At 49.1% G+C, this 15314-nt stretch overlaps 1 protein-coding gene across 1 annotated transcript in view; it reads left to right on the top strand.

The window, feature by feature from the left end:
- The window catches only part of COL13A1 (collagen, type XIII, alpha 1), a 110149-nt gene that overhangs the window by 33664 nt on the left and 61171 nt on the right, over positions 1-15314 (top strand). The window contains exons 5-14 of the mRNA XM_014940506.1: positions 1315-1350; positions 1982-2008; positions 4238-4288; positions 8131-8166; positions 9666-9692; positions 10793-10819; positions 11928-11954; positions 12069-12095; positions 12391-12417; positions 14482-14538. Of these exons, the coding sequence (XP_014795992.1) occupies positions 1315-1350; positions 1982-2008; positions 4238-4288; positions 8131-8166; positions 9666-9692; positions 10793-10819; positions 11928-11954; positions 12069-12095; positions 12391-12417; positions 14482-14538 (342 nt within the window). The remainder of the gene's footprint in view (positions 1-1314; positions 1351-1981; positions 2009-4237; positions 4289-8130; positions 8167-9665; positions 9693-10792; positions 10820-11927; positions 11955-12068; positions 12096-12390; positions 12418-14481; positions 14539-15314) is intronic.

Genomic DNA, 15314 nt, shown 5'->3' on the forward strand with positions numbered 1-15314 from the left:
CCCCCAAATTCAAAACCCCCCCCCCCCCCCCAAGATCTGCAGAAGGAAGGGGCTAAACTTTCCCCAGGTAACAGTTTGATTCCAGGCAATAGCATCCGAGTTTGGGGTGCACAGCCAAAGGAGCCTCTGCATACACCTGGAAAAATAAATAGAGTGAAGTATGTTCCCCTTCCAGAGATTTCAGACTTTGTTCACACACGTTGGAACTGAACGTGGGGGAAGGCACAGAGAGGTGGCACCAATGGGGCTGGTGTCTCCAGCTGCAGAAACCAGAAAACCAAGTTTATGTCTATAGATGCAGGCAGCTACGGGCAGGGACACTCTGTTTTACATAAGGAAACCCCAAACATTGCTGGAAACAGAAATGAGAGATTATTATCACGTCATTTTTTGCAAAATATAGAGGAAAAGCTACATGACCGCTGAAGCCATAATCATCAAGATCCTTTCAGCGATCAGCTGCTGTCTTCCAAATCTGGATAGCCTTCAGTTTGGTGACCAGGAATGCAGAGGAGGTTGATTTTTATATATTTATTTTTTAAATTGCATAGTTAAATTTAGCTGTAAGAGGCAGAAAACTGCCTTGTAGGTAAAGTGGCTGAAGAAAATTGCCACTGGTCTTGTGTTCATGTGTTTACGAGGCTCTGTTCAGTGTCGCCTGACCCAAAGTCATTCCCCAAACCACTGTTAGGATCGTTCACACCCTGACAATTCACTGGGAAGTATCTCAAAGGGGTAGAGGACACTGAACACAGCTGCTCATATGTCTTCTTCCAGACGTGCTTTTTCCTGTGTCAGCTTGTTTTCCCACATTTTTCTCTTGCTTCTGGACAGGACCATATTTTCAAGTGTAAGAGAATCCTGTTTTAAAGTGATAACTCTATAAATAAATAGCTAACACCCAGATGACTTTGGTAAAGAAAGAGGAAAATGTGACAGTTGGCTACTGCAAGAAGCCAGTTCCCAGGACCCAAATTTTATGAAGTGTTGGAAATTGAGATTATACTTTGTTAGGCTGAATACTCTTGCCCTTCTTTTGCTGCCTAAATTGCCACATGTCATTCCTGTTGGGAGATGTGCTGGTTTGCAATATACACGAGTGAACTTGTGACTTATGCGTGTTCTTAAAGACAGGTTCGGGCACATGCAAACACACTTTCCTCTCTCTTTAACTTACTCTGTCCCTCTCTCAAAATCCCTGAACACTCGCACCGCAGCCTGAAGCTGCGTCTGTGGCACAGCTCATTTGTGCTGTTTTTATAACCTTGCTTTTGGCCAGTTTCCAATTGCCTCTGTTTTTGCCTTAATTGCCAGGGAGACAAAGGTGCAATGGGAATCCCTGGGCGGCCGGTAAGTCGAAACTTCTTGTATGTTTCTCACCCTCCCCATACTCTTCCAACCCCCAAGATTTTGGTGTTGCTTTCAAAGGTGGCCCTTGGCGGGTGCCAGCTTGAGCAAAGCCACCCTCCCCGAGGGGTTCTCCTGGTCACAGCAGGGTGGCCAGCCCTGCAGACCGCATCCATGCCTGGGGGGTGTTTCCAACCCCTTTGCCTTAATGCTCAGACTCTCCTCTAGATCAACATCCCCCCCTCCCAGGGTTGGGTGCCTCCTGCTGCCACCTTGTTTGCCAGCTGGGCTTGCTAACTGTGGGCTTGCTAACGTGCACCCCTGCCTGCCACTGGCAGCTACCCCTTCCAAATAACCCTCCCCTGAACAAGGTGGGGGCATCCCCTGCCTGGCTGAGTGCTGTATTTTGGAGTTGCTCTTTGCTCGGGCATCCCAGGGTGTGAGGATGGGAAAGAGGGCTGGGGAAGGAGCTGAGTTTGCCCTGCTCATCCCATAGCCCCATAGCCAGGGTTTTGGGGTGGAGGAACGTGCCCTTGCCGCTGACGCCTGTGTTTGTCTCTCTCTCTCTCTCTCTCTCTCCCCCTCTCCTCCCTGCACCCTCTTGCATGTGGCTGTGACGGGTGCCACTGACCAGGGACTAAAAGGGCAACCTGGAGAGAAGGTGAGTCGGCTCCTAACAGCCCATAGCATTCCTGACTGTTCTCCTCCAGGGCCAGTCCCAGCCCCTTGGTCACAGTCATGGCCACGGCAGCCAGCTTTGGGCTTTCACTCCCCCGGGCTGTCCCATTGTCCCTGGCAATGCAAGTTTATCTCCCAGATTCCTTCCAGGCCACTCAGCCTCCAAAGACCTTTCATTTCTTGTTTATGACAATTTACTAACAGCCTAAGAGCCAGCGGGCACACGCAGGGCTTCCCTCGAGGCGTCTTGGGTTTTAACCATTGAGTTTCTTCCCCGCTGGCTGCTCCCCTTCCCCTAATCAACCCATAGCTCCCCTCCACCGCCCAGGTTAGCCTGATCCCCTGTGCAAGCCAGGATAATACTGTGCCATTTTCATCCTTGCTCTACTTCTGACTTGGTGGGACCTCTTCCTCCTAAGGAAAACCAACGGTCTGTCTTAAGCCCATAGGAAGCCATCTCCCAAACTGTTTGCCATGCAGCAAACTGGTGTTTCATCCCTCCAAAGCAGCTCTGGTTTGCAAAGCACCCTGCTGCTGGCCCCCATATTTTGAGGTGTTTGACACTTCAGCATTAGTGTGTTTTCCCAAGAACTCTACCTCCCACCCTCAAGAACAGTGGGATGGAGGTGTTTTAGGGGTGTGAATAACTGAATAACAATGTAGAAATTAGAAGGTAGAAATTAGTAAAGGGATGAATATTTACCTGATAGGGGGATCATCCCTATCAGGGATGGCACTGCCATTCCAGGCCCATTTGCTCCTATTCATAGGAGATAGAGAGAAAAACAGCAAGGAAGGGCAAGGTAGGATAGAGACTCTCCTTCCTTGCTTTCAAGCTTCTGCTTGCTCATTGGAGTCAACCAACATTACCTAACAGACCAAGATTTCACTGCCTGAAGCCACCCTGCTTTTTCTCTCCGTGTCCTTGCATTTCTCTCCAGCCAAAGCTTTCAACATGAAGGGACAGCAGATAGATACAAACAAACAAAGGAAAAATCACTCTTAATTGCCCGTGCTTCCCCAGAGCCCCCTGTGAGAGTCCTAGGTCCTTGGCAGGCACTGGCTTTGTTTTGCAGAGAGCTCTGCTTGCTCACAGGCCGCGTGGCTTATGGGATGCTCCGTCCCAAGGCTCTGCAGCCCTGAGTGCTTCTGGAGCTGCCTCTCAGGAATACGCCATGTTTTCCAAAGATGTGTCCTGCCCATCACACGTCGTGGGTGGCTAGGGGCTGCAGAGGCAGCTGTTTTGTTTTCCAGCAAGGACTTTGCTAAACCAACATTACCTAACAGACCAAGATTTCACTGCCTGAAGCCACCCTGCTTTTTCTCTCCGTGTCCTTGCATTTCTCTCCAGCCAAAGCTTTCAACATGAAGGGACAGCAGATAGATACAAACAAACAAAGGAAAAATCACTCTTAATTGCCCGTGCTTCCCCAGAGCCCCCTGTGAGAGTCCTAGGTCCTTGGCAGGCACTGGCTTTGTTTTGCAGAGAGCTCTGCTTGCTCACAGGCCGCGTGGCTTATGGGATGCTCCGTCCCAAGGCTCTGCAGCCCTGAGTGCTTCTGGAGCTGCCTCTCAGGAATACGCCATGTTTTCCAAAGATGTGTCCTGCCCATCACACGTCGTGGGTGGCTAGGGGCTGCAGAGGCAGCTGTTTTGTTTTCCAGCAAGGAAAAAAATATTTTCATCCACATCCCAACGGAGTGTGAGAAGCACACAAGCGAGGTGTTTCTGGAGGCAGCCAGTGAGCTGCCCATAGTTCCCATTTCCCTTGAGCCCAGCACATCCTTTCTTTTCTTTCTTGTGCAGGACACAGTCCTCCTGGACTCACAGGAAGAAAACAGCAAGGGTTTCAGGCCGTCTTTCACGCTTGTAATGGGGCAGAACCTCTGTTCTGCCAGAAAGTGTTTTATGTCTTTATCGTTTTTCTTGCTGTGCAGCTTCCATTTTCTGGCACATCTGAGTAGCTCCAAACAACATGTTTTCTCCCAAAGTGTGGGTCAAGAGCTGTGGGAGGCCAGAATGGCAGCTGCCCCATCAGCCCTACAGCTCTCACACCTTGAGCACTCTCATTTAACCCCGGTCTTGATGGGAATAGAATTGTCTTTGTATTTTCCTCCCCACCTTTTCTTACTAGTCATGATGGGAATAGAATTCTTTGTATTTTCCTCCCCACCTTTTCTTACCCCTTGTCCTCTCCCTTGTCTCTCTGCAGGGTGCTCCAGGAGAAGCAGGCATGTCTATCATCGGGCCCCGCGGTCCACCCGTAAGTGGCTTTGCTCTCTATTTTTGACTGATGCAGGATGTGGGCAAGTTACAGGGAGAGACTTAGGAGGGGCAGTAAGATGCAGCATCAGCTGGAGAGAGCAAAAACCCTGTATAATGTGGTTCCAGTGCTGAGCCAGGCTTGGTTTATACTGCTATTATATGCTATATATAATGAAATTACAGCTCATGCTCCAGAGCAAATGAGGAAGCCTTCCCTTGTGAGGAAACCATATTCCTGTATTTAAATGGAAGAAGCATATTTCCTTCTTGCAACAGGGCTTCTACCACTGTTGGAGAAAATACACCCTTTGCCTGGCTGATCTCAGCCTTTGGTTTCATTAGCAGAGGACAGACCCCCTGATTTTGCAGAAGAGCAGGATCAGAGTTAAGCTGGTGACTGGAGAACTCCCAAGGATGGGTTGTTCAGAGTTGTTAAGAGGGCCTTGTCAAGCACCCATCATCTTGGAAACTCTTTGACAGCAGAGTTCCTGCTGTCTGGAAAGGCCCTTAGCTGTCTGGGGAGCTGAGGAAAGCTTCGGCAGGATTTTGCACCCTCTTCCAGCAAAAGTGTCTCTGCAGAGTGCAACGAGTTGGCCAGACAAAGCTTTTTGCAAGGATAGGGTCATAAAAAAAGACCAACTTGAAGGGTTGGAGCATTTACGTGCCCTAAATGCTGGATGTTTCTTGCACTGTGGTTCAGCTGTCAAGCCTCTGCTTTTGTGCAGATGCAGCCAGTCCTTCCCGCTCCACCCCTGCACACCCTCCACAGAGATTTCCATGAAAAAGGACCTGCTGACTCAATTTTCTCCCTCCTAGCGGGCGCTTCCGATTTTGATTAACCTGTGAAGAGCACCGTCCTTGACCTGCAGAGAGGATGGGCTGCCGGCAACTTTTGTTTCACAGCAGAGGTCAAGTGAGAGAGACCTAGGCAGTGCAAACACTTGGCGACATCTGGCTTTCCAATTAACTTTCCAAAAGCCCCGTGATAAGTGTTTCTAATAAGATACAGCTTTGTCGGTTCCCAGGCCCACCTGCCCGGCACACTGGAGTTTGAGAAGTGACACAACCAAAGCCCAGGGCACAAGCAGGTCTCCCCAAGTCTTTTATACTCAGCAGAGTGGCCGTGTGGCCAGGCCAGGAGGAAAGGCTGGCAGGTCTCTCCATGACAAGCTCTGACCAAGGCCACCATGCTCCACAAGTAGCAGGTTTTGAGGGTAAATGCCCCATTGCTTTTGCTATTTCTCTTAAGCTGTAGCTTTCAGCCTTCTGTATAGTGTGGTTGTAGTAATTGGAGAGAAAAACTGTCAGTCCCTGTCCACTGAAGGTCCTACAGACAGAGACAGGCACCACTGTGCTCTTGAAGGACATATGCCTGGTCTGCAGGACAATTTTTAATGTCTGCTTTGATGCTGCTGCTTTGCCTCACTGCCTTTGCTGCTGTTTGGGAAAGTGCAGAGCATGTTGAATCTCCAAAGCAGCAGAGAACTTAGATGGCAAATGGTATTTAAAATAGGCTTTTGCCTACCCCAGTCAAAGCTCCGAGGTGCCAGGATTGGCACGACTCCACACTTCCACCCCCAAAGCCTACTGTGAAGATGATCCAGTTTCCTGGGGAGCTGGTGATAGGTCAAAAGGATGGCTGAACACTGAAGACAAACACGGAAACCCCGGCCAAGGGGCCACTCGGAAAGACGTGGGATGACAAATAGTTTCCAGATTTTTGTTTGGAGGTTAAAGTTTTCGCTAGAGCTCAGAGCTGCTTAACTTCTGGCCAGAGAGGGACAGTGCACCGATAGTGGCAGAAACAGACGGTCTCCATGATTTGGCAGCTCCCGGGATTACATACTTCATATGATCAACATTTTAAAAAGAAGACAAGGAAAAACAGCCACCCAACAAAAACAGTCTCTTGGAATTGCTCGCTGCTGAACTGTTGTTTTGGCTTGATACCGTGCAAATCACTCTGCTGTCCTCCAAGGAGAAAGAGGCAGCAGTCTGTAGTCTACAAAGGAAGCCAAATTGCACAATTTCCAGGTTTTCTCCCTAATTCTTTTTTTAGCACTTCTTGTCCAGGGAGATGTCCAGCAGGGAACCAAAATTAATGAATTGTGGCTAGGCTTTTCTTGATTCTTGCTTTTTAAAAACCAGCAGTGGACAGATCCTTTAATTTATAGCCTATCTTCCCTCCTGGTCACTGGCCAACATGACCAGGTGGTTTTATATGTATCTTGCAAAGCAAAGCTGACCAAGTTCAACTTTGCAGAACTGAAAAAACAGAGCAAATGGGATTAGGTTCTGCTAGCATTGTGTATAAAAACACAACTCTTCACCACAATGCAAGTCCTTTTGTGATATGGGGCATCCCTCAAACTCTGCGAAGAGATTACCTGGCCTCATCTCTGAAGGGCCAAATCTTCACTGAGTCTCTCTGTAGGCAGAGGGAGGCTGGAGGAGATGCAACCTGAAGGTGAAGGTTTTCCCTGCTAGCATAGCTCTGAGCTCTCTGCCATGGGATTGGCATTGCTGCGCTGTGGCAAACCTCAGCCTCACAGCCCAACGTGCCCATCCCCTCCTTCCCTTTCCCTTCCCTCGGCACCACAAGGGAATAGCTCTGGTTAAGGCAGAGATGCACCCGTGTGCATTTGTTTTTTTAAGTGAACCCTTGTTTATACCCAGCTCTTTCCTAGGAGACCCTTGTGGGACTCAAAGACTCTGGTTATGGTATCTCAAATTGCCTGACAAAGCATTTTCTTCCCCAAAACAAAGCATGAAAACACAGAAGAAAGCTTGGCTTTTTGGCATCAAAGCACGACTTTCAGAGAAGGCAAGATGCCGCAGCGGTCACTCAATGAGCCTGGTACAGGATTTACCTCATCCTGCTGTTTCCATCTACAGGGTTGTGCTTCCAGAACTGCTGAAGCCTGGTCCGTATTTCTTCCCAACTTGGCTCACACATTTTTCCAGAAATTGAGATGAAAAAATCCTTAAGTAAAATGGTATCTTTTCTGGATACCCACAAACCTAGGGTAACTGCGACCTGGGATGTCACAGGTCCCAGAAACCATAGAACTAGGAAAAATTAACAGCCAAGATGTTATTTTTTTCTTTTTTTTCAGTGTTTTAAGTGGGTGTTGAAGAAGCTGCCAAATACATCCCAAGCCAGTATTTCCTGTACCTGATCCCAAACTGGTAGCCAACGCTGGCTAGCCAAAAAGAGGCGGGGGAAAGGACTTGGTGCTCATGTTCCTCTCATCACACTACCTAACTCTCCTTTTTCTCTTAGCTCTCAGAGGAAAAAAACAGAAAAGAAAAAAAAAAATCATCTCTTCTCCAGAATTATTTGTGAAGGAAATTAATGCACTGGGACATGAGATTAGGGGAGGAGGAGAAGAGGGATGGCTGTATTTACACAACAGTGACCTGCAAGGTTTGTCTGCACAGAGCAGCACCCTGCATTAAACACCTCTGGTTTATGGCAGCAAGAATTGCCATAAAATGAGGTCAGCCTCTGGAATACACTCCAAAAGCCTCGCATATGGGCTAGGGACACCCATTTAATTAATGTAGAAACTTCAAGGAAAGTGCTTGCAGTCCAAACTGGACCTGCTCCAGGATTTTCTTGGCCCTGTACAAATTGGAGTGGGGATGAGAGATTTCCCCTCCTTCCCAAGACGCTTTCCCCTTGGAGGGGAATGGGGTCTTGGGTAACTCTTCAGAGAGTCAGAGAGTCATAGGATATATGGGCAGAGGCTGGAGGAAAGGCTCCGTAGAGAGAACTTAGGGTCAGGCAGAATCCACTTCACTTCCTCTAAACTGCTGTCTCCGTTTCATCCTTCCCAGGGACAGCCTGGAACAAGAGGTTTTCCTGGATTCCCGGTAAGTGTAACTGCTAATTTATGAGGTACGGGTGTGCAATATTACTAGGAAGTGTCATTAGTGCTTGCTGTATCTCATCATTTCTGTCTGAAACCAAGGAACCGATCTGATATCACTGAAAAAGTAATTTTTTCTTCATTTGTTTTGTTTTTTTTTTTCTTCCTGTTTTTCTTTTAAATGATACTTAGGGAAAAAAACCCAAGCCATACAACTCCGAAAGGAAATTAATTTAAAAAACCCCAAGTGTTAAAATAACATAGTTGAAGCCAGATCTGTTCAGTAAAAGAAAACCATCCTATGAAATACCCCCAAACACGGAAAATAACCCCTAGGTAGGTGAAATTCCAACTTTAATTGAGCCTTTAGGTGATACTGCAATAGCAGTGGGCTCCTGTGATCCAAACAGGGCCCTGCGTGATGCAGGTCAGCTGGGGACCATACTAGTTTGAACATTGTGGTCATGCCAAAGAAAAAGGACAAAAAGTATGAGGGGAGGGGGATTCTTCTCCAACTGTGTTACAGATGGGCAAGGGAACAGGAAACAAACCCAGGGGAGGACAAAGCAAATTTCATTTCAGTCCTACAGTTGCTGGCAACGCTCTCTGAAGCGTTGAGGCTGCTGGAGAGCTCAAACGGTTTCTATTTATTCTTATGCATTTGTCCTGGACAAGGACTAGGAAGCCTAAGGCAAACACAAACACTCTCCATATCCCTGCTCCCGCCAGGCAGCTCAGCTGCTGCTCCAGGACACACCATGTGCCAGAGCAGGTCTGCGGGGGAGACTCTCACGCCTGGAAAACGGGAGGAATTGGCAGCCTCCGAGCTGTCTGACCGGGCTCCGTGGCTCTGCCCTTTGCAGAAAAGGGGGGGCTGTGAGCTGCCCCTGGGCTGAGGAGAAGCAGATCTCTCCAGGCCTTTGTGGTCTTTGGCTTTCGGAGGAGCAGAAAACAAATCAGCCCAGCTCATGAGAAAGTGCCGGGTGGGACAGTGCTCCGCAGAGCCTGTTTCTCATCAAATAGTACCTTCAGAAATGCTGCTGGGCTGTATGTCACCTCTGCCCTTGGGACACTTTTAATATTCTATCATTTGCAAGAATTCTTCTTCCCCCAAAGGTGGGTGCCTTTTTAAATCAAAAAGTCTGGAGAAAACTGCTGCGTTGCGACTAGTTCACGGGACACTACAAAATTTAAAATGCTGAGGGCTTTTTGCAAGTTACCCATGAATCCCTCCTCCCTTCCCTTCCATTCCCTTCTTGTGTCCAGAGTTGCTGCTGGAATGGGCTGACAGTGAACAGGTCCCTGCAGAAGAAATCGGGAAGCTGGGCTGCTACCCAGTGGGCCAGGGACCTGCCAGGACTCATCAGGAGGGCAGAGAGAGTTGCCTCAACTCTGCATCCTTTCCCCAGTCTGTGCAGTGTTGTGACACATGGCACTTGCTGGGGCAGATGGACAGACACCCCAGTGAAAGCATTTCTCATCATTTCTCCTTTTTTATTTCAGGGCCCTATCGGCTTGGACGGCAAACCGGTAAGCAAACAGCTTCTCTCAAAGCTTTCTGCCCTCCTTACTGCCAGGTCCCATTCTCCTGCCAGCCTGCGTGTTAGAGAGTATGTTTTTAAGAGGATTATTTTGCAATGTCATGCACGTGCATGGATTAAAAGGAAATTAGAAGGCTGGCAGACAGGAGGATACCACAGATGCCTTGGGGGAGACGCAGGAGTTCGGGAGATTAGGGAAGGCAGAGCGTGGCCGTTTCCTTTCTAGGCAAATCTATAAAATAACACTTCACAAGTGCAACAGCCTGGCTGCTGCAGGGAAAGCCTTAGCAGTCACTCCCTCCATGAGTCAGACAGGCAGAGCAGGTCCCCTAGGTACCAGCCCTCTGCCTTAGACACCTGACAACTTCATTTGAAGTCAACCCTACAGCTTCTTTCTCTTCACTGCTGGGCTGCAAAGAGTTGCAGCAGAAGAGGAAAGAAGCCTAACGACCTCCATGCTGTCTTTAGAGCCTCCTTATAGTAAGTTTTGTAGTACAGGAAGAGACCTAAGTTCTTCCCATCCTTCAGAGAGCTAAGCACACATATAGATCCTTTCCTATGAACTCAACTGACATGAAACCCATAGCTCTAGGCAGCCCCTTATCCAAGTTCCCCACCACGCTTCCTCTTGCCATGCTGTAATGGAGAAGGAGCTGGTTGCACATACCTCTGGCACCCTATCTCCTACAGCAGAACCCTAGTTTTGCTATGAGGAACATTACCCTCAAGGGAGACCCAGCAGTGTCTCTCTTGTACTGCTCTGGGGACACACAGGTGAGCCCCAGCAAGGCACAGTGCACTGCACTCAGGTGAAGCTGCTCTGCCAGCCTGAGGGGAGATTAATCATGTCCTGGCCATGGCCCTTAGAGCCTTTGCACCACCTATTTATCCTCCAGATCTTTGTTCTCTGCGTTTTGGGTAGCAGGGAGTGGTGTCCTGTTAGGTGTGTGAGCAAAGCTCCACATGCACAATGTTGCATCTCCCCTCACCAGGTACAGTGACTATGGGGACCTCCTGAGGTAAGGGGCAACATCATCTAGAGATCTTCTGCAGTGGCTGAAGCTGATGCGTGTTTTCTTTCTTTTGCAGGGTCATCCTGGACAGAAGGGGGAGATGGTAAAAAAAAAATAAAAAAAAGTCTGTCTGTGGGTGATGGGTTGGTTTGAAATGACGTTGCCTCTCAGCTGGAAACAAGCTCATAGGCAGGGTAGTGATCTTAGTTCAGCTAATCCACTAGCTGCATCCCTAATTCTGTAACTTCATAATAGCCGTGCTGGGATGCATGCCTGTAATTTTTATATTATGGCTATCAGATCATCATGTCACAACAGCAACTCTCTAGTTATGCATGGGATATGTTTTCCTTGCAGTTAGCAATTATGTTCTTTAAATATACTCTGGGAGCTAACATTTTTCGTGGTTGGCCTCATAGCAGAAGTAAAAGTTGATGGAAAGATTTCTGAAAGCCCATCTGGCAGCTTTCAACTTATCTAACAACAACAAAAAAAGCATATTTTATGTATTAAATGTCTGTCTTTCCCCTCTTGAAACTCTGTTTCATATGTGCATCGTACTGAAATGCTTTTGGTTGAAAACGATAAGCTTAGGCTGCACTTGATGGAAACCCAAATGTGGTCTTGTTCCTCTCGACGTCTCTGATGATGAAATCCCTAAATACGAGTATGCCAAGCTAGCAGCTCTGTAGTCACCGTTGCTTACTGAAATGTTGAATGTTTTCTTCTGCTAGTTCTGTTTTTTTTGAGCCTGAGTGTGAGTGTAACCCTCTGGCAAGCACATGTTGAAGCCCCCCCCCCCCCTTCCCTGCTCCTTGGCGGAGGGGTGAGCTGACATCCCCCTGTTTGTGCAATCCTGGCTCAGGCTGTTGCAGCTCAGGCTTCAGTCCTGGCTGCTTCTGGTTCGATCCCAGTGCATTGACCAAGGAGGCACGCTGTCGACGGAGGTTCTGGGAACAATAAGGGTGTGTTTTCCTGATGATTTTTCCCCTCTCCTTTTAATAATTGCCCCCCGCAGCGCAGCCAGAACATGTGTGCATTTTCACTCCTCCAGAGTAACAAAGGGAACACAGATCTCTCTTGGGAACTTTTCTCCACAATTGTTTTTAAAAGCTGAGTTTCCACCTACTCCATAGGCTGAGAGTTTTTGTCTTTTTGTCACTGTAAATGGGAATTCATCTCACGCTCACAACAAATGTGTCTCTTTAAAGGGTGCTGCAGGTCCCAGGGGACAACCCGTAAGTATCCCATCTCTTGCAGTCGCACCTCCTCCTAATCCCTTTCCCCTTGCATGCACTGAACTCCTTCATTTACTGAGGGCTTTTTTTTTTTTGATCGCTTTTCCTTCCTAGGGACCCCCAGGACAAAAAGGAGAAAAGGTAATTTTAATGGGAGACCTGTTGAAAGTTAAATGTAAAAAGGGAGCAGGGAAGAGGCTCGATGGCATTGGTGCTGCTCGTTCTGAAGTTGTGTGGCTGAGAAATGCAGCAAGAACAGAGGGCTCTGGGGAGAGGGGACAGGAGGCAGGGTGCTTGTCAGGTGCAAATCGGCATAACTGCACTGAATTCAGTGTAGTCACAATGATTTACACCTCCTGGATCTGACCCCCTGTGTCTATTTTGGTCCTCTCTGTTTGTGGTTTAAACTCTTTCTTTTAATCCCCTTGTTTCACAGGGTCAGTGTGCAGAGTACCCGCACAGGGTAAGTCATTAGCGTTATTATCCGCTGTCCCTTGGCTTCCTGCATGTTAATCCTCCTTTGTTTGAATGGCTTTTTGTTGGAAATATAGATGGTTTCATTAACAAGATGCGTCACTGGGGCCCCGAGGGCAGCGCTTGGCTGATTGATGTGTTTCGCAGAAAAGCAGCAGATAAGGTTTTCCAGGAGGGATGTTGGTTCTCTGGTCTGTCCCTGCCCACTGGCGCTGACCCCCAGCTAAATGCTGTCATTGCTGCTTCCTGGAGACCCTCCCATGCTCTGTGCCAGAGCAAGGAAGCTCTGTGTCCAAAACCCAACAAAACCTGGGGTTTCTGGAGGAGTAGAGGTAACCCACTCACACCTTGTGCTGCTCCACCAGCTCCGTCCCGCTTCCACAGACTGCTGTGGTTTGTCTGGCCAGGAGCAGTGAGGCAAGGTAGACCTCGGGGAGACTCTATTGTCATTCCTCCCTTTTTCTTCTCCCTCATACTGGTCTCAAACCTGCATAGAGATGAGGGGAAGGGGTGTGCTGCCTGCCCAAAAGTAACCCTAACCACCCCTGGCAATGATGCTCTGGCTGGTCGCAGGTGAGCTGGTCCTCATGCCTGTCCCCCAGTCTGGGGGGCTTTCTGCCTGCAAAGAAGAGGCAGAAAGGGAGGGTTGATGCCAGTATCCATTTAATGAAAGCCAAGATGTTGCCCCCCTTGCCTTTTCATCCTGGCCTGGCTGGCACCTACCACAGCCAAGAGAGGAGAGAGTACATCATGGGGTTTGAGGGGATTACAGGGGTAAAATGTAACTGGCTCTAAAAACAACCGGAGGGCTGAAAATCCACTGGAAATGTGTTGGAACGACATCATATGGAGTGGCTGGAATTTATGATCTGGGTGTACAGGGAGACAAGGCTTAAGGGCTTTCTGTTTGCTTTTGACGAGCCTCTGGACAATTAGCTGGACTCTGGTCCCTGGATGCTGTGTGCAGCGGAGGCAGGGGCAGAGAGCTGGGCTGGTGGTGAGGGAGAGGAGGGGTGAGGGAGAGGAGGGCTGTCGGGGTATGTGCCAGCCCCAGTACAATAATAGCCAGTCAGCTGTGTTTATTTAGGCGAGCCGGGCTCACTAGATTGTTATGTTAAAAAGAAGCTTACAACAATGTTCACCCAGAGGTGTCCCGGGTTCCTGTTACAGACCCTTGGCTCTGACTGTCCTCAGTGCTCAAGGTGAAAAGCAGCGGCAGGACCTGCAGCAACGCTGGGAAAGGGGTGGTGCAGACTGTGCATGGCTGGGAGCAGCCTGGGCTCAGCCCTGGGGGCAAAGGCACGCTGGTTTGGGGGCTGGGGGCTGTAGGCGACACACCACAGGGCTGTGACAGTGGGAAAGGGGCAAGTGCAAAGCCTCATATCCCAGCAAAGCCTTGTGATGTTTCCTTGGCTTTCTTGGAGCTGCTTCTGGTCTCAAGTTCAATGTTTCAAAAAGCCTAGGAGTTGTTCCAAGGCAGAGACATGCTCACGGGAAGGGTGACTATTGTCAGATCAGCTCAAGGGTGGGTTGTCCCCAGTGGTCTGGTCACGGGTGCAAACCAGCCAAGAGAGGTGCAGTTCCCTCTCATCCTCCCAGAATGAAAATTGGGATGAGCCTTGTTGTACAAATGCAACAGATTTGACTGAGTTGCAACTTGTTCTTGCTTTACTGATTGATGAGGTCCTTTGTCAGATGTTTTGGGCGAGGAAATAACAACCAGCCTTCTGAAAAACCAGGGAAGTTGTTTCGGTTTTGTTTCATCTTTGGTTTCTTAGGAAGGAAATGTAAGGTTAGGATGTATGCCTTGGCTCGTGTTGTAGTTTCTTGTCTTTTTTCCAAATCTGTGTGGCCTGCACTGCTGTGAGGGACAAGCCCAGGCCTGGGGCTACCCATTCGGTGCGAGCTGGCCATTCGAGCTGCTCCAAAGTGCTGCCCTGGGGAAGGGCACTCAGCTCAGGGAAGGGGGTGACCAGCCGTGCTTTGTCTGCTCTCAGAAATGCTGTGTGTCTAACTGACCCCGTTTGTGTCGTGTGTCTTCACTGTCCCCCAGGAGTACCTAAGTACCACCCTCGCAGCCCTGCGCTCTAACCAGATCCTTACGCTAAAGGTTTGTGGGGAAGGGTCTGACGGGACCCAGTTCTGATGCAAAGGCACGAGGATGCGGATCCAATATTGCACGCTGCCTTCTGAGATAAACTTGCTGTGGGGACACAGAGAGGGCAGGGCAGGAGCTGGGTGGAAGAGGCTTCAGGTTCTCTCTGTTCTCAGGTTCTTCTCTGAACTCTCCCACTTACATCTGAATCTGTTGCCGGGTCTTGTCTCACCTCTGTGTTCAGGACTGCTGCCCTCCATTTCCCTCCTTATCCTTTCCAGCATCCTTCCTCTGCTTTCCTGGAAGCTGTGGAGTATTTCAGATACACTTCAGCATTCGTAGGAGCCAGGCTCAGCTGGTTCTGGGTCACTCATACAGAGACTCGAGGCACATCTAGCACAGGGGTGTGGGGATTTACATCCCCCTTGAGAAGATCAGTGTAGTCCTGAATGCTCTCCTGAGCTATGGGGCCTCTCCTGCACTGTCTTTTAGAAGGAGAAGGATTTCCTTCAGATCAGATCAGATCAGCCCTGCTGTTTTTCCAGCAGCAGTGCTTTTGTTGTGGGTGCTTGTGGCTGGCTGGCTCAGTGCATCCGAAGGCAGCCGCCTGATCCCAGGGCGGCGATGCTGCAATATTGGGTTGCCACTTCACTTTGCAACAGAACTGGATCCTTTGCTTTCACTGCAAACACAAAGAACAACAACGTTTAAAGGGATTAAGGTGCACTGCTTGGACACGTACCCACAGCAGGGGTGGGAGACCTACGGGCACACCTCTCAGATCCGAGTGC

The sequence above is a fragment of the Calidris pugnax genome, unplaced genomic scaffold (genome assembly GCF_001431845.1).
Source record: "Calidris pugnax isolate Ruff unplaced genomic scaffold, ASM143184v1 scaffold39, whole genome shotgun sequence".
NCBI classification, from domain to species: domain Eukaryota; kingdom Metazoa; phylum Chordata; class Aves; order Charadriiformes; family Scolopacidae; genus Calidris; species Calidris pugnax.